Source organism: Sceloporus occidentalis, unplaced genomic scaffold (assembly GCF_023333645.1).
Source record: "Sceloporus occidentalis isolate IW3139 unplaced genomic scaffold, rSceOcc1.0.p SCAF_7, whole genome shotgun sequence".
NCBI lineage: Eukaryota > Metazoa > Chordata > Lepidosauria > Squamata > Phrynosomatidae > Sceloporus > Sceloporus occidentalis.
This window is the reverse complement of record NW_028316987.1, coordinates 14,643,406-14,666,502: the sequence shown is the minus strand read 5'-3', so window position 1 is coordinate 14,666,502 and position 23,097 is coordinate 14,643,406. Positions and strand designations below refer to the sequence as shown.

General features: G+C 39.2%; 1 protein-coding gene across 3 annotated transcripts in view; it reads right to left on the bottom strand.

The window, feature by feature from the left end:
- Nucleotides 1–23,097, bottom strand: part of LOC149309239 (unconventional myosin-Id) — a 181,368-nt gene that overhangs the window by 47,851 nt on the left and 110,420 nt on the right. For all 3 annotated transcript variants that reach the window (XM_089532025.1, XM_089532024.1, XM_089532026.1), the window contains one exon: nucleotides 19,264–19,418. In XM_089532025.1, the coding sequence (XP_089388151.1) occupies nucleotides 19,264–19,418 (155 nt within the window). The remainder of the gene's footprint in view (nucleotides 1–19,263; nucleotides 19,419–23,097) is intronic.

Here is a 23,097-nt window from a genome sequence, read left to right as displayed (position 1 = left end):
ACAAAATTCAAGGGCCTTTGTAACTATAATTATATAAAACAAAGTAGCGCAAAAAATAGATCCACTAGAAATCTCACATGGTGCAATTGGCCTGTGATAACAATTCAAATGAAGAAATCTGCCTGGGTGTTTTGTACATCGTATCTTTCTATTTCATTTCAATTTCATTTACTAAGAGTATCAACTCAATTTCTGAGCGACATGTACCATGGCAATTAGTTTAGCCAATGTCAGATGAACCCCTGGCCATGGAAAGGGTTCAAACTTTTGAAATGGGCAATTATTGCTCAGTTTCTTGCTTATAAAATGATAACAGTATTAATAGAATTAGAAAGCAGAAATGTATTGCTCACTCTAAACATTAATGATGGGGTAGGATGTAATAAAATGAAAGAAGGCCCTTATTATTCCAGACTTACTCTACAAATGTGGTGAATCTATTCTGCTGGTGAGTTATATTTATGGGTTGCCTATGCAGAAAAAGGAAAGGAAAAGTGAAGCTGGGATATTACTATTACAGCTGTAAAGCCAGCATTCCATAAATCTGTCTGAATGGAAGAGTGGATTGAGATCCTTGATTAAGATCCTTGATGGTGGGCTTTTTGGCTGGAAGACATATAAAAGAAATGCTTATACAAGATGTGAATCACTAAATGTTGACCTGAAGACCATGTTACCTTGATCTCATAAATGCCTGACACCGCAAAATAATTACCACAAATTACTTACATAACTTTAAAGCAGACAATAAAGACAGTGAAATAGTTCAAGATTTTCCATCTTGACTCAGTCATTAATCAGAATGGAGACCTCTGTGAAGAAATCAAAGGAAGACCCGATCTTGGAAGGGCAACTATGAAGGAACTAGACAAGATCCTGAAGTGTAAAGAATATATAATTGAATATTAAAGTGAGGATTGTCCATGCCATTATATTTCCCTTATCTATGTATGGCTGTGAAAGCTGGACAATGCAGAAAGCAGATAGGAAGAGAATCAATTCATTTCAGATGCAGTGTTGGAGATTTTATGATTCTATAGGGGTCCTAGTGCAAATCAAGCCTGAACTCTCTCCCTAGAAGCCATGATGACTATCCTAAGGCTGTCCTACTTTAGTTATATCTTGAGAAGACATGGTTGCCCAGAGAAGACAATAATGCTTAGTAAGGTGGAAGGCAGAATCCTGGAGAAATAACTACAGGGTGTAAATACATTTCACACAGGAATACAGGACAAGTTTGTAAGCCCACCATAATTCAGAGTGAGCCAAGAGTTTACCCTAAAATATTATCCTACAGTTTTATATTGCAACCATAGACTGGACTTTTTTTCAGGGTAGGTTATATGCTACTATTTATCTTCTCATGGAGGAACAAGTTGCTAGGTTTATGAGAAATTCCTTATCCCAGGGCTAATTGGAACAGCTTGAAACCAACAATATAAGTTCCAGAAAAGCATATAAAAGGCAACAAAGATCTAGTCCAATTACTTTTACAATGATTTCTCATCTGCTTCAAACACACAGTGACGTCTTCTTCCACCCTATCCCAGCGGTGTTTTAGGATTATATGATGGAACAAGTAGATTTTGCACAGCAGGAAAAGGGACTGACCATTTGTTAGGGCTGAAAGCTCTATTCTAGGGGTTCAGTTGAATCCTGAAGTGTTTTAGTGCTGCCTCTTAAGTTTCAATTATACACTGTTATTCCATTCTGTAACAAAATTCAGAAATCATGACAAGCAGAACACTGAACAGTTTCATGACAGGACTGAGAAAGCTATGAATACATCTTTCCTCATCTGAACTGCCTTGAAGTAAGGCTTTGTAGTAGTCAGGCTCCCCTTTAGGTAAGGCTAAAGATGCATGCCACCACTCTGATGGAAAAGCTCCTGTGCAGAAATTGTTCTGGAGGCTTTAATTTAATGGTCTCTAATATCCAATGACAGAGGAACAAGGTGGAGCTGGAGGAGTCAAAGGATGATACAGCATTGTCAACCTTTTTGGGGAGGGGGAATTACAATGTGATTGCAAAGAAACAAAGCAAAGATATGTGGACAGGTATGAAAAACCATCAGACAAGTAAACTTCAAGAGATGATCATAATACCATCTGAACATCAGTGGGACAAGAAGTCACTTGTACTGTAGTAGCAAATGTGCAAAAGTTCTGCCACTTAACAGCATAAGACATTAGACTCAATGGTTTCATTGAAGCATCTAAAACATGACAGATCCCAGCATCTAACATGATCTGATCATCCACACTGTGAACTGAAGGGAACCGAGATCCCACTGACATACCTTATCCTGAGAATGGGTGACCAAGTCCAGTATGGCTCAAGATGCATGTAGCTGTAGTATGACAGGCGAAATGGTAAGCCATGCCTGTCAGATCTACCACAGAGTCAGCAGAATGCAAAGTGAGCTGCCTTTCTGTATCTTGACTATTATTCTGGTGAGCAGCAGCAACAAAGTGAACATGCAAGCAACAAGTCTGACCACTGGTGGAGAAAAGCATCTTGCATGGGAAATTGCCCAACACTCAATTTGCTGCAATATATTTTTTTAAAAAACAACATTTCTGGTTGTTCCTAGAAGCACACATTTACAGTGAGGAAGCCCTAATGTGCCACTATTGCTTCAAATGCTGGTTGAGAAAAAAACGGCCCATGCACTGTCATTTGTGCATGGCACACAGAAGCAGGAAGAACACTGTTGTTGATACCTGTCAGATGAACAGCAATAAGAAAATATGACACTGTGAGAGTAAGGAGAACTGATGTTCTCTAATATGAGTCTTCCTATCCATTGATACAGAAAACACCAGTAGGATTATCTGATGTTACTTGAGCTACTCTTCTTGTCACCTGGGCTTCAAAAAGCCTTTTTCGGTCAAAAAGCCAAGAGGCCTTTTGGAATTACCAAAAACTCCAAAACATGGATATGGTACCTCTTCTCACAGTCTGTCTGATCCAGAGAACTGAATAATACAAAAGTAGTATTTTATATATTTCAGTAGCACCCCCAACCTTGGAGTAGATTAAAAATACATATGTATTTCCAATGAGAGACAACTAGGCAGTGGGATTGTCAGGACACAGTAGCATGCCTGCTCTATCTCTTTGATCCAGCACTGGTTTGCTGTTGTTGTATGCTTTCAAGTCATTTCTGATTTACAATGACCCTAAGGTGAACCTATCATGGGGTTTTCTTGGCCAGATCTGTTAGAAGAGGATTTGCTTTTGCCTTCCTCTGAGGCCAAGCAGTCACCTGTGTGACTTGCCCACAATCATCTAATGGGTTTCCATGGCAGAGCAGGGATTTGAACCTTGGTCTCCAGAGTTGTGGTCCAATGCTCAAACCACACTGGGTCCCACTAAGTACAGAGCCTTAAAACTGGTGCCAGGGTAAATGGATCAATTCATACAGAAGATACAATCCTTATGATAACAGAAACTCCCTCCAGTTCCTCCAAGCTGGAATGGTTCTGCACTGAGTAACCAGGTAGGAAAAGTTGGGTCACATCTACCCCACTGAGCTCATCCATCCAGTTTTCTGAAATGCATCCATTCACATATGCCTGTCTGCTGTCTTGGAGGCTTGGTAGTAGCCAAATTAATGGCAGAGAATGAGTATGTTTAGGCAAGAAAATTTTGCTGCTACCTGTTTTAGACATACATAAACACCAAAAGGTTCTGTGCTACTTATTTAAATATTTATATACAGAAATATGTACTATGCTGCCTGGACTATTCTCCATTAAAGGTGTGAGTTAGTAGCTTTATTGTATGTTTTTTAAAAAATGATAGTGGTTTATTATGAAACACCTAGTATGTATTTATCGAAGGGAATCTGAATGTTTTGAAGTATCAATTAAAATTGGCCAATAAAAATATACAGACAAAGTTTTAACTTTTTATAAGAACAAGCTTTTTTAAAAAAAATCCAAATTTGGTTTTAAATTACTGCTACTAGCACTGAATGATAAATTTGTGGTTTAAAATACAACAGAGGATCATTTGTCAACTAGTTTAAAAGTGGCAAGCTTTTGCACAGTCTCTTCTTCCATTTAGAGAACAATGGAACAGACTAAAACACATCTTGGAATGTGGAACTATCCTGATTTGAAATATACTCACACACCTGGGATTAAATTGAAATATAAAAGTTGATCTGTAAAAGCTTTCGGTCATAATTATTGAATCATTCGAGATCAAACACAAAGCGATAACAATGGTGTCTGATATTGGCACAGCCCTTTCCCACTCACCCTTTCCCTCCTCCACCCCTCTGACACATTGAATGTATGACCTGTGGCCAAGAAGACATAAGCAGCTCTCTGGATCCAAAACTGCCTTTGCACATAGTCAAGTATCACTAAAAAGAAGAGAGGTTTGTTGATGTGGGCGTGGGAGTGAAGCAACCTTCACTATTAAAGCTATTAGGCAGATGGCTCTGGTTCCCTTTCCTTCCCAATAAAACAGCAGTAGCAGCAAAACTTATATGCCTGCCTGTGAACAAGAAAGCACAGAATTTCCCAAGGAAGCAGATAGGCAAATGCCAAGACAGCTGCTTTGGGCAGATGGATCTTTTGACAGCTCCATAATGCTGCCATCAGTGAATTTAAACTCCAGGCAGGGTAGCCAAATCAGGACCATCTGCTTATGGGTGCATGCAAAGGCTCCTAGAGCAGCAGGTAACCTATGGAAACTAGCAACAATACCAGCCACCTTTAGATCTTTGGGGCTCATGTAGCTACATGTTACTGCTTTCAGTGCACTTTCTTTACCAGGCAGCACTACAATTTGCTGGTACTGCTGATATGCTACAATCCTCTATGCAAGATGGAAGGAACATTATCCCCAGTCCAGTGTCTGTAACCTGTTCTGAAATGTTTTAATAAATAAAGAGTAATGTACTGCACATGCTGGCTTCTTGTGAGAAAAACTGGAATCCAGAGAAGACGGTTTCATGGATAGCTGGGGCCAGGTATATGCCATGAACTAAACATTAAATGTGTCACGTTCAATATTCTTTTCCAATCATCCTCCCTGGCCTCTTCCATTTCACAGGATTTATTGCCAGCACCTATCCACTAAAATGATCATTTCTGTATGTTTCACAGTGCAACGTGCAATAAAAGCTCGTGTCACAAACACCTTGTTAGTTTTCAATTGCCACAAGTTGCACAACTACCTTTTTGAAATCTGTCTTTGATGTCAGCTTTCATGGTCCTACTTTATGTATGTTTATTTGGAAGCAACTAAGTACCACTGGGCTTGGTCAGGCTTACTTCTCTTTAGAATTAAGGAAGCACAGAATCCTTAATATGTCAGGCAGTTTAGATTCTGGGTGGAATTGAACAGGCAGAGTTCTGATTTTCAAGTCACCAAAATCAACCAGAATTTTTTCATTTAAGGAAGTTTGGAATGCCAGATTGGGGACTCAACATTGGCTTTAAGGCTGTGAAACAGGCCTCTGTACCAAACTCATCACTAGTGAACCCTGCAAGTGTTTCGATAGGTCAGTTCTTTCAAATATTTTCTTATGCTCCTATCTGTTTGGTCTTTCTCACAGTGGGATAGCTCAGATCAATTTATCCTAATAGCACATGCTCTCTTAGCTTTCCTTTCTTCATGCACCAGCCTTGATGCTTAAGTGGTGATTAGTTTAAACTAGTTTCTTGTTACATCCACCAAGGTTATAATCTCAGTTTGCTAAACATGGTTTAATTCTAGCTTCATGTCTTTGTTAGTAGATTAAACTAAAATTTTCTGGTTCAGAGTAATAAACACAATCATATAAAGAAAAGAAAATAGAAGCAGCAACGCCATATGGGAGGGAAGAAGGAAGGAGGACATGTATAGCATAGTGCTTGTTCTCTCCTTTAAAAGTCATTCTGTTTAATAAACCATGGTTTGCTAACTGAAATTTTTACAATTGAACACAGAGGGTGCTATTTTTAGAATATATTATTTACAGTGAGTTGTATTAAGATGTAATGATATTTTGCATCTTTGCTCTCCTGTCCCATCCCAGTCTCTTTGCCTGTATATCTTTTCATGCCCTCTAGGGCTAGGCAGCTCTCTCTCTCTTCTATGACTCATGGTTCCTTTGTCTGTTTCAGTCTTCCTGTTTGTTTACTCTCTTTTTCTGTAACGTGTGTGAGAAAGAAAACCGAGAACCGTAGATAGAGAAGAATCTATATATTGGAATCACTGTGCGCATGACTGTTAAACTGGGCTAGCAATATATCAGCTTCATGAATCCTCAGCTGTAAAATGGGGGTTGTATTTCTTTGAAATCAAATGAAGAACTTTGTAATGACAACATTTCAATGATTTGATTTAATTTCCCCAAACCTACTGTCATGTATCTGAAAACCATTGAACAATTATACCTTTATTCAGCCTACCAAAATGCACAAAATACATGATGCAAGCTTTCGAAGCTCCACTAGTTTCTTCATTAAGTGGAGGTGTTAAAAAAAACCATACAGGAATTACAATGTTAGTCACAGGCTAAATTTTCTCAATGTGTTATTATTGTGTTGTTGTGTGATAGGGATATCCATGCAACAGATCCCTCCTCCTTCTGGCCATGTGGCCCTGGGAACAAAGCCTTCCAAACTCCAGGAGTTAAAATTTGAATTCCATTAGCAATACAAAAAGGCTACTTCTTCTGAAATGCAAGATGTCTCCATGCTCTTGTGAGGTCACAGACCCCTTTGTCATCATCATTTTATAATGTTTTTCTCCTTTATGATTTTTTAACACCCTGATGAAGAGTCCAGTGGAGCCTCGAAAGCTTGCATCATGTCTTTTGTGCATTTTGGCTGGCTGAATAAAAGAATCACTGTTTTGTGGAGTTTGGATGTTACTCTACTTTGATATATGGCCAAGACAGCTTCCCCGAATATGTTTCCTACTCTATGTACATTTAAAATAGTATTCACCTTGATTTTTCTTATTTCAGGCATGTAGGACACCATTTGGTACTCTGCTTCAGTTAACTGAACCTCTTGGGTTGTCCCTGACTGCAGACATAGATCGTGTTATTAGCTAGCATATGACTCCCTGCTTTAGTGAACATCTGTTGCCTGCAAAGAACAACTTTCCAGTAGTACATAAGTGCACAAAAATCTAAGATCAATAGATTCTCAGAGGCATTTTTTGAGTCAAGGTGTTCTCCACTTCTATAAAGGTCCATTTTTCCTCAGTGATCCCCATTAAGATGAAACTATAGCCCATTTCATGATGTTTCTTTTTCTTTCTCAGTAAAACACCAACATTATGTATATTATCCTTCAGAAGTATCTCCAGCAATAGCCTCTTTCAATTGTCCATAAAATGGGAAACTGTTAAAAGAAGCATTTAGTTGTTTAACAGATTGCAGAAGAAAGTATTTGGACCTGGATTTGTTACCCACACAGTTCTTGAGGGCAGCATTTAATGAAGGTGAAGGAAGTAATTCTTGTGTAAGGTTTTAAAAAGACAAGTAGGTAGATTTCAGTAAAATGCTCCTCAGGACAAATGCTTCTACACCCCCACAAGCATCTCGTGGTTTATTAAAACATTTCCCTGGATTTTTAAAATACTACAGCTTTGAAAGGATGGAATCGGAAAAGACTGGCCTAAATAACTAGCTACATTACTTCCATAATTTATTATTACTGTATTCACAGTGACTAAGGAGAGTGAGAAATGCTCATAGGATTTTCAGCTTCAGATGCTACAATTTGATTCACCTTTGGTATAAAGTATGCACCTTGACAGGATTCGTGCGCATTTGTGTGTGCATATAATTTGTTACTTTGCCGTAGACACAAGAAAATGCCTTGGATGGGAAATGTTAAAGCTAAAAAAAATAATATAAAAGCAGTATATATCCCAAGGCACACCAAACGAGTTCTAAAAATTGAGAAACAGATATTGTGAAATATCTTGTTGTTTGGAAACTGCCACCAAGTCTAAAACACTATGACCAGACTGCTGACTAGAGCAAGTTACAGGGAGCAAATTCAGTGGCAACCAGACCATTTCCAGGCACAATTCCAAGTACTGATTATGATATTGTGATATCAAAGTGCTGATTATGATGTTGAAAGCCCTTGGGTCCAGACTATCGTAAAGATTGTATCTCCTTCTATGAATCTTTCTGACTTTTAAGATCTTCGGGGAAGGTTTTCTCTCCATCGTGTCAACATCATAAATGTGTTGGTGAGGATGATTGAGAGCGCCTTCTTAGTGGCTGCTTCCAGGTGTTGGAATTCACTAGCATGGGAGGCTCAGCTGGCCCTTGTCTACTGTCTTCCTACTGGTAAGTGATTTCCCCCCCCCCCCCCTTAAATAAGTAGGTCTTTGGCTCTTAACTTATTGTGGCAGAAGGACCTTTTAATATAGTAAGCTATACTTTTATCTTTTTACTGTTTCAATATGTTTTACATTGCTGTAATTTAGTGTTATAATAAAATTACATTTAAAAAAACCTTTTGTATCAAATAGGTTTTAGATGCACTTTGTTTTTAATTTGATGTGTGTGCCACTTTGGGTCCCATTCCAGGTGAAAGGCAAGATAGATAGATAGATAGATAGATAGATAGATAGATAGATAGATAGATAGAGGTCCTTGCCATGTAGACTTGGTTACTGAAGTAACTCTTAGAGGGTGCTCTTGCTTGGTAGCAGAGTTGGCATATATAAAAAGGAAGTAGCTGAAATAATAAATATTGATACTTCACACTAAGGAGCTATATACAGTCGGCCCTTCTTATACATAGATTTTTGATACACGGATTCAAGCATACACGGTTTGATAATGTTCAAAAAAGTATAAATTTCGAATATCAAACCTTGATTTTCCATTTTTTATAAGGGACACCATTTTGCTATGTCATTATATTTAATGGGACTTGAGCATACACAGATTTTGTTATACGTGGGGGATCTTGGAACCAAACCCCAGCGTATAACAAGGGTCCACTGTAGTGCAATTCTAGGTATGTGTACTGAAAATAAATGGCTACTGTGTTCAGTTCAGCTTATTTTTAGGTTAACGTGAACAGAACTGAATACTCAAATTATTTCATGTTTGGGAGCTTCCGTAATCCTTACATTTTTGCAGGCAAGGTCACTGTTATTTCCATTTTAAAGTTAAGAGTTTGAGGTCTACAGACAGCAAACTGCCTAAGCCACTAAGAGTTCATGATTAAGGTGAAACAGAAGCCTGGAAGCTACATACCTAACCACAATAAAACCAGCTCTGCTCATGGGACATAGCCTTTACTTTTCATGGAGCACCCATTTCTTTTCAGAACATAAATCCTCATCTGAAATTGTTTTCATATTGCTTGCAGGAGAATTTAAGCTGGATGAGGAGTTGGAAAAGTTGCCCCATGACCTAAAGATTTTGGTGAGCTGTAGTCCAAAAAAGTAACATTTGCAAGCTCTGCACAGGAGGGGTAGTACCTCTAAAGGTCTTTCATGAGAAAAGCTAAAGACACCAACATCCTGTCCATGCAAATATAACTTAAGTGAGAAGAAGGCAAGTTGCACAATATATATACTTGCAAAATAGAAAACCAGTGACAACCCCAAAGCACAGGGTATGTGCCTGGTTGAGAGCAACATTTTTTATCTCAAGTAACTTGGAAGTGGCAGTTTCAGCCTTCTCTCCAGACAGATTGCTTCATCCATTTCCTATTGTTGCATCTTCTGCATCCATCATTCAATGCCAGCCCTTCTAGTCTCCCTGTCACTTTGAACACTTCTTGCACACTGACAGCTCAATGACCCAAGACTTGCTTCACCTGCTTCAGCTGACTCAGCTGGTGTGACATGTGCAGGCAAGTTCACGTTATTTTGTGTGTCCCTTGCTTATGAAAAATCCTGGTAAACTGACCCAATTCAAAGGAGGAAGACAGAAAAGAAAAAAGACATGAGGAGAGGCATGGGCACACTGCACTGCACCAAAGGAATCCAGCTGCATCACCCAGAGCAAATTTTACACATAAATATATGGCAAATGTAATTTGCTTTGACTGATAAATTTGCAGATTTTTTTGTAGTGAGTTGGATGAGCAAACAGGAGGCAGATTCTTTGCTAGGCAGGAAAGAAAAATCCTATGCCAGCATGTTATTACTCTTCCCACCAGTCTTTACCCCACCTTGAACTCTGGCAGAGGAGCTGTCAACAGGAACTTCGTCACCCAGAAATCATTTATATATACCCACAAATCATTTATCTGCACTGAAGTATTCAATCTATAAAAGAGAGAAAGGTAATCCCTGTGTGTCGTTCCACAAAGCATCCAAATGTACTCTCAGGGCAGCAAGAGGAGATCAATTTCAATTTTTAAAAAATGCTCTCTTGCTTTCTCATGTCTGTATAATGCTGAATTGCATTTCACTCATTTGAGGGCAACATCTTCAATATGAAAATGTACTCATAAGCTGCAAATTGCACTTTACTGCACTCAGAACAACAGTGCCCAAGGTTTCTATTTAATATGCAGATACGCAGTGTGCAAAATTAGCTGTAACTCTCAAACCTCATGACAGATTCATGGCATGCACCTCAGGGCCAAACAGCAGCTAATCCCTGTTGGAACCGATACCAACTGCACATTTTTACAGATAGTGCAACAAACCTGAAGGCTAGGAAATAGATATCAGCCAAAAAGATGTTCTCTTGCCACACCATCAGGTGCAACAGATAAAAACAGGAGTAAAATTTTAGGGAGGCTTTTTATGACCAGATTCACATACCCATAAATTCAATAATCTCACCCGCATCCCCACCTCTACACAGATGCATGCTTGCCATTTCCTTTTCTACATTATCTCTCTCACTACTTCCCATCTTCATTTCTTCTCACTTTTAATGCTTGTGAGCCTTCAGCATAGGAATCAGGACTACTGCTACAGTCTGAGCCCTTGGACTGGATATATCTTCAAAAAGGATAAACCAGTTACTGGTACATATTCAGCTTCAAAGTTCCCAAAGGAGAATTGTAAGCTATAAACTAGATGGCAGGATCATAGTTCAGAAGGCTTTAAACTTGTCTAAAGAAGAAGGGAGTGTGTGCAATACATTTTCTTCCTTGGAGTTGCTATTACAATATATAGGTACTGTATTTATATATATATATATTTTAAAAATAGAGTAGAGAGCTAGTATTCCATGGTTCCCAGTCTGAAACTGCTAAAACGTTTTTGACTGCAGATGAGTTTCTAAAGCATCTTCAGCGAAAACAACCTCCTTGCATATGTGTAAGGTGTGAGGTATGGCACATTATTCTAAAACACATATTGCAAAAGGTAGTTGGAATCTGGATCCATCAAGGCAGAACTTTGTTTAATGTTTAGGAACTCATTGTCTCCCCTTCTTGATATTGTTACCTTCACAGCCTTCCTGAAGACACATGCCACTAGTTGTATGTCATGGCAGGATGATGAGATAATACCAATTAGCAAAGATCTCTTATATTTTCACAATCCCTTTTTATTTGAATGATTGTATGTACTTTTCAAGTAACAACTCTTTTGGGGATTCATATGTCATACCCCATCTATGTTATTGTGATTATGATTGTTATTGCATTGTTGTAATTGGGATATTGCTATTGTTTACTGGTAGCACCCTTAGCACTTGTGAGGTAATGAATTTGCATAGCTATGCAAATTCTTGGCGGCACCAGGAACACTGCCTAGAGGATGAACATTGGCTAAGGTCAGTTAAAGCTTACCAAAGGTAAAGGTTTGCCTTTTTCTGGATTACACAAAAATGCTATGTAGTTTTCTGCACTACTTGCCCGACATATGTCATATCTGACGTTCCTAACCTTGTTCTTGCTGCCACCTTACCAGCTCCCTCTGCTGGGCTCTTTCAAAAATCCCCACAGCATAGTGTTGTTGTGTGCCCTCAGTTAGTTTCGAATCTATGGCAACCCTAAGTCAAACCTAACATGGGATTTTCTTGACAAATTTCTTTAGAAGGAATATGCCATTGTTGTCTTCTGAGGATGAGTGTGTGTGAAGTGGGTTTACATGGCTGAGCCAGAATTTGAACCCTGGTCTCCAGAGTCATAGTTCAGTGTTCAAACCACTACACCAGTGGTCCCCAAACTGTGCCCTTTAAGAGATTTTGGATTTCAGCTCCCAGAAGCCTCAGCCAAGTTGGCCAATAGTCTGGGATTTTGAGAGTCCAAAATCCCTTAAAGAGCACAGTTTGGGGACCAGTGCTCTACACCATGAGACACAAAACCTTTATTGCATGAACATGGAAGGAGCAGCTTGTCATCATAATTCCCATGTACAGTTGCAATATTCCACTTCTTAAAATCAGGGCACCTTATTTGCATGTTATGAAAATATTCTAATTATGCAAACCATTCTAATTTACATTCTAATTACGCAAATTCAGCACATTAACGGTTGCATTTTTCTTTCACTGTGTTTAACCTTTGTACCATTTTAAAAGTTAGAACTGATCTGATAGAAACAGTACAGACCAATGTTTAAAATGATGGACTTGGAACAGAGAAATCCAAATCCCTAAGGTGAACCTATGAGACCTAAATAGGTCTGAGTAGACCTATTTGGGATTGCGGTGGATTGATTCACTTGTCATTTGGGAGAGAGCCAGACAGTGCAAAAAGCCAGATGACAGAGCAGATCCTGAAGCATTTTCCCCTTTGTGAAGTCGAGGGCTTTCGTGGCTGGCATCCTTAGTTTTTTGTGGATTTTTCGGGCTATGTGGCCATGTTTTGTTTCTGATGTTTCACCAGCATCTGTGGCTGACATCTTCAGAGAATCTGAATCACAGATGGTGATGAAATGTCAGAAACAAACATGGCCACATAACCCGAAAAAAACCCCAAAAATATTTCCCCCTTCATCTCTACCTCCCTCTCTTAAGGCTTAAGTATTTTCAGGACTGTCCCTCCCCTCCATCTTTAGTCCCTGCATGCCTCCCACCAACCCCACTCCCCATCCTTGGCTACTTATTCCTCCTCCAAAATCCCAACCACCATCCCATAAATTAAGCCGTCTGAATTGGAGACAACACAATATATTGTATTTGCTTACACTGTGCAGGGAAGGGGATATTTTATATTTATACCTCTTTTTTCTTATTCATTTTCTTTCTTTCTTCTTCTACATCTTCTCCTCCTGTCTCACCTCTCTTTGGCCTGTTACAGACTGCCAAAATAAAGCTGCTTCGGGTCTCTTTGGAGGTATGCTGTTTAAAAGATGCATAGGTCCTATGAGTCCGGAGGTCGCGCCAAAGCCACACTCCATTCCTAAGCACTGGAATGCAGCTTTGGTGCAGCTTCCGGATTCTTAGAATGCATGCATCATTTAAACAGCATACCTCCAAAGAGACCCGAAGCAGCTTTATTTTGGCAGTCTGTAACAGGCCTTTATTTATTTTTTAAACCCCCCCTCCTCTTTGAAGCAGAAAGAGAGTCCAACAGGAGAGGGGAAGAGAACCTCACTACACAGCCAAGATTTAAAGCCATGACTGCTGGAGGCTATCCCCACCTCCTCCCTGGCTCCCTTTTCCTATTGTTAAGAGAGATATAATCACCTGCCTTTGATTTTAATTGTGTTGCTCTCCTCAGAGATGAATAAGAGGGGAGGGGAATTTTTCAGTCTCTGACAAAATGCAGCATGGAACAAAGCAGGAATCTGGGATCTGTGGCTTCAATCATGCCCAGCCAGCCGGGACATTTTTCAGACCTTCCAATCAGTGATTTTCCCAGTTTCCCAGCACATATGGCCAGCCCATTCTCAAGGAGTGTATGCAAGACAGGTCCCTAGGCTCACTTCACATCTCATCCTGCTACCCCCATCCCTGGTGGTATAAACTGTGGGGAAGTGGACTTCTCTGCACACAATCACAAGTTTGAAGGACTGGCATAGCACTAAAGGAAAAACTGGCAACTAAAGGCAGATTATTGACCACACTTTGGCCAAAATGAAAAAGGAACTACTTATGTCTGTTTACTTTTGTACCCAAGAATGAGCAGTTTTTCCTTTTCCCTTAGGAAACAAGTGAGGGTAAGGTAAGCTACTTCAACACATTTCTAAAAGACTGTTGTTGGCTCTAGGGCAGAATTCCAGAATATCTTTCTGCATAAATAAGAACCCACAAGGAAACCAAAATATTCAATTTTTGGTTGATAATTTCAGCACAAACCATGCTAGAAACAGTGTATCATACGAACTGCTGTATAAAACTGTGAGGGCTGTTTCAACTTTCCATATAAAAATAATCCCAATTTCCATCAGAGTGTATAGATCTTTGTTATAAACTTCTTGACACAGTATACTTTAATCCACATGTTCACACATAGCAAAAAAGAAAATCAAATGAGAAGAGAGGCAGGACAAAAGAAAAAGACAAATGGAGCAGGAATACAAAGCGGAAACAAACCACACTCGTATTATTTCTGTATAGGAGCAAAATAAACAGAAGGGATAAACTCAGATATCTTAATTCAAGTCTGTTTTTTTTCCATCTTAGTTCATAAATGATCTGGAGTTAAAGGTGACCAGTGCTGTCAGTGGGATAGGAAAAAGTGTGATGTGATCTCAGTGCATGCAGAGAAAAAGTTCCAATGTTTCCACTGAAACTGTGTGCTCCAGCGCAAGAGACTGTGTATATTTGTGTGTGCCTGTGTCTAGCAAAGAGGATTTACAAAGGTTTTTGTGGGTTTTTCGGGCTATGTGGCCATGTTCTAGAAGAGTTTACTCCTGATGTTTTGCCAGCATCTGTGGCTGGCATCTTCAGAGAATGCTAGCCACAGATGCTGGCAAAACGTCAAGAACGAACTCTTCTAGAACATGGCCACATAGCCCGAAAAACCCCCCAAAACTATGGATACGGGCATGAAAGCCTTCCACTACACAAGGTTTACAAACATAAGAAAATATTCTTTCAGATTCTTCGCTTTTGTAGAATATCCTACCTGTTTAAAACATTGAAAATATTCAGAAGAGCAGGACTAATGCCACTATGGGACTCTCCACATGGTCTTTTATAAAAAGGAAACAATGGGCAATGTTAAGATATGCTGAAGATTTGTCAAGAGGAATATACAGTACTATGAAATCAAAAGACCATTTATTGAGGGAAGGATATGGATTTCAGTGGCTTTTTAAAATTACAATTGTTTGAAAGATTTAAATTAGATTTTAAAAGTTATGGTTTTGAACTCTCTAAAAGTCTGAATTTGAAATGCAATTGTGTGCGTAGGACTAACAAACAACTGGCAAAATGTATAAGCCATAGTTAAAATTTAATTGTTGGCTTTATTAATATGTGTTAAATATATAGATGAAGTGTAATCAATAGGGAAGACAAAGAGGGGTGGAATTTATAATGAAATGTACCCACAGAAGAAATAATTGGAAGTCATCTTTTTTCTATTCTATTAGTTGTAGCTTTTGTTGTTTATAGTTTGTTTTATAAAATTTGTAGTTTGTAGTTGTGATTTGTGTATTCAATTTTTATTCTTTGCAGTTCTTATTTAATTAAAAATAATTATATATATAAAAAGAAGAAGAGTAGGACTGATTGTTGAGAGACAAATACTATATAAATGGGAAGATAACACCAAACCAGAGGGAAATCTGGAAACTGATCTCTTCTGAGAAAGCAATAGCTTTTGGGCATTTACATCTGACAGGTAGGCATGCAAACTTATGCAAACACTGGACTGGGAGAGGTGATTCACAGGATATCTTTCTATATATCTGAACACTCAAGAATATATGCACTTACATCACAAATGAATTGGTATCATATTACCCTACACCACACGTACTCACATACTGAGCTTGTGTGGTCTACATATCACACATATATTGCATCTCTGGGATAAACTACTGTGTCGTTCCAGAAGTTGTTGGATAGTGGCTCCCAGCAATCCCAGCCAGCATGGCCAAGGGGAATTACACATGCAGAGCCAGTTTGCCACATCTAGTTTAAACAATAGAAGAAAATGAATTCCAAAATTACAACAAATTTATTTACCAGTATCTGAAAAAGTAGAGAAAATGGAATAAGGAACAGAAGGAGAAAATATTCCCATCACAGCACAAGGATGTATGGGTAAGTATTACATTCTTTACTACTTATTTCAGTTTAAAGTTTACTCAACAAAGGCTTCTGTGGGATGTTGTAATAAAAGGGCAGACTATTATGCACACCTGTTGAAGATATGGGAGACAGGGATCCATTTTGAAACAAAACTATTCCTGAAAGAATGGCCATTCTTCCACAACAAAACAGAGTGGCTGGAATGTTCACAGATATGTAATGCTATCCATAGAGAAGATACCAGTTCCTGTTGATGAGGTCTGACCAAACTTTAAGGTCAATCTTCAAACCTATTTGATGAAAATTCAGGGTGGGTAATAAATAGGGTTTCCCATGCAAGCAAAGTTATGCTCAAAATTCTGCAGCATAGACTCCAATCATATATGGAGAGAAAAGGAAGAGGCACTAGGGACCACATTCCAAACATATGATGGATAATAGAGTGAGCCAAAGAATTCCAGAAGAAAATTAGCATGTGCTAAAGGCTATAACAAAGCCTTTGGTTGTATAGATCACAAAAAACTATGGGATGGTCTTAAAGAAATGGGAGTGCCACTACATCCTGTAGTCCTGATAAGGAATCTGTACTTAGGACAAGGGACTGCTATAAGAACAGAATATGGAGAAACAGAATGGTTCCCAATTGGCAAAGGTCAGGCAAGGCTGCATCCTTTCACCCTATCTGTTCAACTTGTATGCAGAAAATATCATACAAAGAGCAGGCTTGGACACAAAAGGAGTGGAGGAAGTAATCTCAATAACCTAAGTCTAAGATATGCAGATGACACCATGATACTAGCAGAAAAAATCACATACTTGGAACAGTCACTAAAGAAAGTCAAAGAAGAAAGTGCAAAGGCAGGCCTAATGTTAAACTTGAAGAAAACAAAAATAATGACCACAGAGGATTTACCTAAATTCAACCTAGATAACGAGGAAATCAAAATAGTTAGGATTTCCCATACCTTGAATCAAACATTGATCAGAATGGAGACTGTAGTCAAGAAATCAGAAGAAGATCAGGAATGGGAAGGGCTGTTATGAAAAAACTGGCAAAATCCTAAAGTGTAAAGATATACCGCTGAATACTAAAGTTAGAATTGTTCAAGTCCTTGTATTCCCTATTGCAACGTATGGCTGTAAGGGCTGGACAGTGAAGAAAGCAGGTAGGAAGAAAATTAATTCATTTAAGATGTGGAACTTGAGAAGAACGCTGACAGTACCATGGACACCTAAAAAGACAAACAAATGGGTCCTAGAACAGATCAACCCAGAACACTCCCTGGAAACCAAGATGACTAAATCAAGGCTGTCATTCTTCATCCACATAATGAAACGGCACAACTCATTACACACAACAATGATGTTGGACAAGGTGGAGGAAGCAGAAAGAGAGGATGAATAGACAAGCCAGATGAATAGACTCAATCAGGGAGGTCACAAGCCTGAGCCTGCAGGAGCTGAGCAGGAAGGTAGAGGATAGGGGGGCTTGGAGACATCTCATTCACAGGGCTACCATGAGCTGAGATCAACTCGAAAGCAGCTAACAAAAACAAAACAAAAAACCAAATAGGTATGCTGTGCTCCAGTGTCACATATTGTAACTCAGACAAAACGTTTCCAAGGGAAGTGCAATCGAGGCAAAAGTTGAGTGCTTTTCAAATTGTACACACAATTGGTGGAAGTGAGAAGGAAATCAACAGTGCAGTTTAAAAGCCTATTAGTAATTAAAATGTGTGGCCTAGTTGAGCATATTGTTTCTCAAAATATACTTTTCCCAACAATTAGCAGTGCCTCTTGTGCTTATGTTGTTGTTGTTATGGGCCTTTAAGTTGATTCTGACTTATGGCAATCTTATCATAAGGCTTTAATTGCAATCTTTATTCAGAGGGAGTTTGCCATTGCCTTCCTCTTGGGCTGAGAGAATGTGACTTGCCCAAGGTACTGAGCTTCCATGGCTGAGTGGAGATTTTAGCCCTGGTCTCCCAGAGTCCTAGTCCAACACTTTGTTATTTATGTGGTCAATGGCTCATCTCATTGAACAGTTGCCATCTCACCACCCGTGATGTAAACTCTCTTTGACAGAACTGTGCACAAAGAATAATGAAAGAGCCAAAGTCAGAGGATATGTTTGCCAAGTAATGTAACAGTACCCCCTCCCACATTTAATCCTTTGTTATCCAGGAAGAAGGTTCTGATAAATTGAGGGACTCCCATTTATTACAATGTATGCTGACTAGAAGCCAGTTTTGAACAAAGGCAGTTATGTATCTTAAAGTGCAATCCCAAATCACCAGGATCTCCAGTTTAGTCCCTGCTCAAATTACACCATGCTACTACTTTTTTCTAAGGCATGGGTAATGCTGCACGTAAATGAGACAATGGGGTGAAACAGGTGAGGGATTTAGACAATGTACGCTTTGAAAGCAGCTGGAAACTGGACTGAAGCTGTGTTCTGGGGCTAAAAACCCATGCAAAAAGAAGCTGGGATAGTCTGACTCAAGGTGGAAAATTAGCATCTTCATGCCTGCATATAAAAGCCTCAATGCAAGTGCAGGGCTGCAGCAAAGCAAAGAAATGAAAGTGCAACAATTCCAATGGATGCAATTGCAATATACATCAACCGAACAATCCAACAGGGGGGCCATGGGGTGAAAGGAGGTGAAGGGGGTTTGTGGGGAGGGCTCTCCATGATTGTGCTTTACCTATGTGTCACTAGCACACCAATGTACCAATGCCCTGAACAGGTGAGCTTTGCACATGTGACTGTGTAGCCGATCAAATGGGCAACCATACAATGGGATGGCATTTGGGTAGATGTGGGAGGTACTTGGAGGTCACAGGTGGTGTGTCTGTGCGACAGTGCACATGTATGGTGGGGAGGCAAGAACAAAATTACCCAGCGGTGTAGCTTGATGTTGTGCCACATGGTCAGACCATACATATGCAGCTCGCCCTGGGAGTGGGCCATGCAGGCAGCAGGGTTTCAACCTGCTTTTGGAAGAATCAGGATCAAGCTGCTTTTTCCTGTCCATTTGTTCCAGCCCTAAATCTTGTAGATGGGAGTCTCAGATACAAGAGGAGTCTAGAATACAGTTTGACACCCTTTGGGTTTGCATCTAATCTGTACAGATTTAGTAATCTGTAATCAAGCTCACCTTTTGAAGTGATTTCCCAGGACTCCAATCAGCTCACCAATTCTGCTTTCATTCAGTGGGTGCACACTCAGGAGGCAGACAATTAGGTCCTTGTTGTCTTTTGTGTGGAAAACCACCAGCTGATCCTTTCCATTGGAAACACTCAATCCTGTTAACTACACGAAGAGGAAAAGATTATGGCTAACATAGTTCTATACCTGAGTTTTGTAGGATACATAAATGGACTAGAAATATTATGGTGTTTGCAAATCTCTAATGTGTTGAGCTATCCTTCTAGTCTAAGCCTTAACAAAATGTTGAAAAGCTTGTTACTTCCAAGAAAAAAATAAGATTTTCTACTAGAGTCAGGAAAGTAAGAATATAAAAAGAGCATAAGAAAGTAAGAAAAGTGTCTGCTGCCCTTGATGACAATCTACCACATAATGGCTCACTTCATAATTGAAAACAGGCTGCAGACCAACTCTGTTTTGCTTACACTGGGCTGGATCCAAATATAGTTATAGTTAGAACAGAGCTACTGAAAGCAGTGATTCAAATTAGTCATAACTAATTAAAGTCCCATCCAACTGAATCCAACCTAATGTAACTTTTGTTGGAACAGAACAAAGGCAAATGGGTAAACATGTAAAAAGAAACCCACAGCATGATATTTCTAGAGTCTGGATAGAAACCTGGTACACACAAACCTGATTAAATTAAGCAAAGAAAGACTTTGCTCCAGATCTCTTTTCAATACTTCTCAAACATGTTTTTGTAACTTCACAAGAATGTTTTTGGACATGTTTAATGTGAACTTGATCAATGTGGAGTTGCCACTGTCCACCCTACATATCTGGTATTAGAAGGTCTGGTTTCAGGCAAACCTGAGTCCTAGGGCCCTTTTACTCTACACAACTATTTAAAGCACTATGATTCTACTTTAGCTGCCATGGCAACAGCTACATATGGAATCCTGGGATCTGTAATCTGGAGAGCTAGTACAGCTCCTTGGCTTAGAATTTTAAATGCTTCTCTCTGATTCCATATGATGGAATCATGGCAGTTAATAGTGGAATCATAATGCTATAACTAATTACTGGTTGTAGTTTTATCCTCTGATAAAACCCTACAAGCCTCCCCCCATGCATAAATGGAACAAATGCTCTTTATTCTTAAAGCAGTTTAAACCTCTATAGTTGAAATGTATAAGTGTGCGTGTGTGTGGCTTTTTATTGTGGATGTTTTAATTATTTTTTAAACTATTTTAAAATGTTATTGTAAATGTTTTTTATAAATGAAATAAATAAATAGTTTTTAAAACCAGGTACTATTAACCTTCTGTACAACATTTCTTTGAAGTTACTTTAAATGCATCATTGCAACAGGACTCCATTATGCATACATATGACTAAACTCAACAGTAGTCCTACTCAGGGAAGATTCGTTGGAACAACCAATTAACTTAAATTTCATTTATTACAATGGGTCTACTCTAGGTAGGATTATGCTGGATTTTAGCCCATGGATTTTTAAACTCTGTTCTAACAGTATTTTTTTTAAAACCCAGCAAATTAATTAAAACCACAAAAAAAAAAAAAAAAACCCTCACACAGCTATGCTAGGAGCTAAGTACAGATAAGTCTTCTCTATTCCAGGTAGAATGAAATATTGCAACATTATTAAACACTAATACAAGGCTATTCAGATGGGAATTCCTAGCTATAGAGAACAGCTATAACGGGATTATCCTGACTGCTAATTTCTTTGAGAAATTTGAGAAAAATTGCCCTTTGTTTTAGCACAAAAGGAAGAACCTGTCTGTTCTCTTTCATCACCTTAAGAAAAAGAGAAGAAAGGAAAAGCAAGATTTTAGGTAATTTTAATTGCATCAGAAGATTAATGTAATATGGAAATTCCTAAATAGGAATTTAGAAATCCAGGGGGTGGTGCATGCCTTCAGACAGTTCATCTGATGAGTTCAATCAAGGGAATGAGATGGGAGCCATGCTTCCAGCAAGTTCCCTCTCCTTTACTGGTGTCTCTCTTCAGAGACCTGTCATACTCAAATAAAAGGCTCTTGAAACCTCTGTCTTTTTGAGACTTGAAACCCTTCAGAACACAGTAGGCAACATGATGCCCTCCAGATGTTGTGGCATAAAAAGTAAAGGTTTCCCTTTTGACATGATTGTCTAGTAATGTCCAACTGTAGGGGACCGTGCTCATCCCTGCTACCAAGCCAAGGGAGCCAGTGTTGTCAAAGATGATTGTGTTGTTGTGTGGCCAGCATGACTAAATGCCGAGATGCACAGAACATTGTTACCTTCCCACCGAAGTGGTACCTATTTATCTACTTGCACTTTTACATGCTTTCAAACTGCTAGATTGGAAAAAGTTGGCATTAGTAATGGGAGCTCATTATGTCCCTTGGCACTTGTGATTGTCAGAGTCAGCATCTTAACTGCTAAGCCCCTGCATCCTCTATGTTGTGCAATACTGTTCCCATAATCCATGGCCATTGGTCATACTGGCTAGGAATAATGGAGTTGCAGGGCATCTAGAGGGCATCTGATTGCTTAGCCCTCTTTAAGATCAAGGAGCCATTTCTAACCCAGCTGGAATTACAAATGCTGAGCCCTAGGGAAATAATGAACTATCGACCCACATTTAGTCCCAGTGATTTGCTGCAAAGCACAACAGTGGGGCACTTCAGTAGAGCAGATTGATTTAAATAATGGATTTAAATCTGTTTTTGGCAGCTCATCAATAGCATGTATAATTGTGTCTTGCCTTGAGAGATGGATGCATAGTGATGCAATTGTACAACTGTTTTGTCCTGTATTAAAAACTGGGTGTTTTGCTGAACCCATATTTTATATATGCCAAATTTGGTTGCGAGGAACTGGTCCTTCTGACTCAATTTAGCAGTAGAAGCATATGAACTGGCGTAAATGTCTATGTGTGAAGAAAGGGAAGAAAACGATGGGGGAGGGGGAATAATTTCTAATCCCTCCTTTTTCCAGACTGTACCTTTAAGTTATGCATACCTTGGCTTTCCCTCCCTCAAATCTGGAATTCTACCTTGCTTTTCTCCTCTTTGCTATGCTTTGATTCCTGGAATAGATGAACAACATAGCTGGCAACATCAGATACAAACATCATTAATAGTTTCAAGTCATTGGGATTTCTATTGCCAGAAGTCAAAGGCACACCAAGGGATATTCCTTCCCAATTGGAGTTGTCTTCTTCTTCTTTTTTTAAAGGTTAGAAGTGACAGAATGGCTTCTTGAGCTAAAAAACAAGCTGCAGCAGGACCAGACATCAGCTGACTGCCTGGGATCTCCATGGCAACGCCATCCCTAGGGATGTTGCTATGTTGACAGGACAGCTTTAGAAACCACAGCGATGGTGAAAGCTGCTGGCAGGCAGATGCGTTTTGACAAGGCTAGCTCCTGTCCACCTTACAAGGACAATTCATCTTACAGATTTAGAAGAAATACATCTTTTCAAGTGAGGCGAATAGGTGCAGGAGCAAACGCCAGTGGTCCCGTATCAGTGGCTCATATTCTTGCCAAAAGCAACTCCATCAGTTTAAATAATAATTGTGTGTTTTTTGTTTCCTTTCAAGGAAGTGCTGAGGGAGCCATTACCTACATACACAAATATTAGACATGCTGCTGTGCCAAGAGAGACTGATAATTAACAGTAATGGGAAGGCTGCAGCACAAACATTTAGCATCAGACATGTTAATGACAAAAAATTAAGGCTAATTTTGGAAAAAAATTACACTGTTAGATTAAACAAGACTAAGCAATAACTCTTAAGGTATTAGTGGTGCGTAGCATGAACAGAGCAAA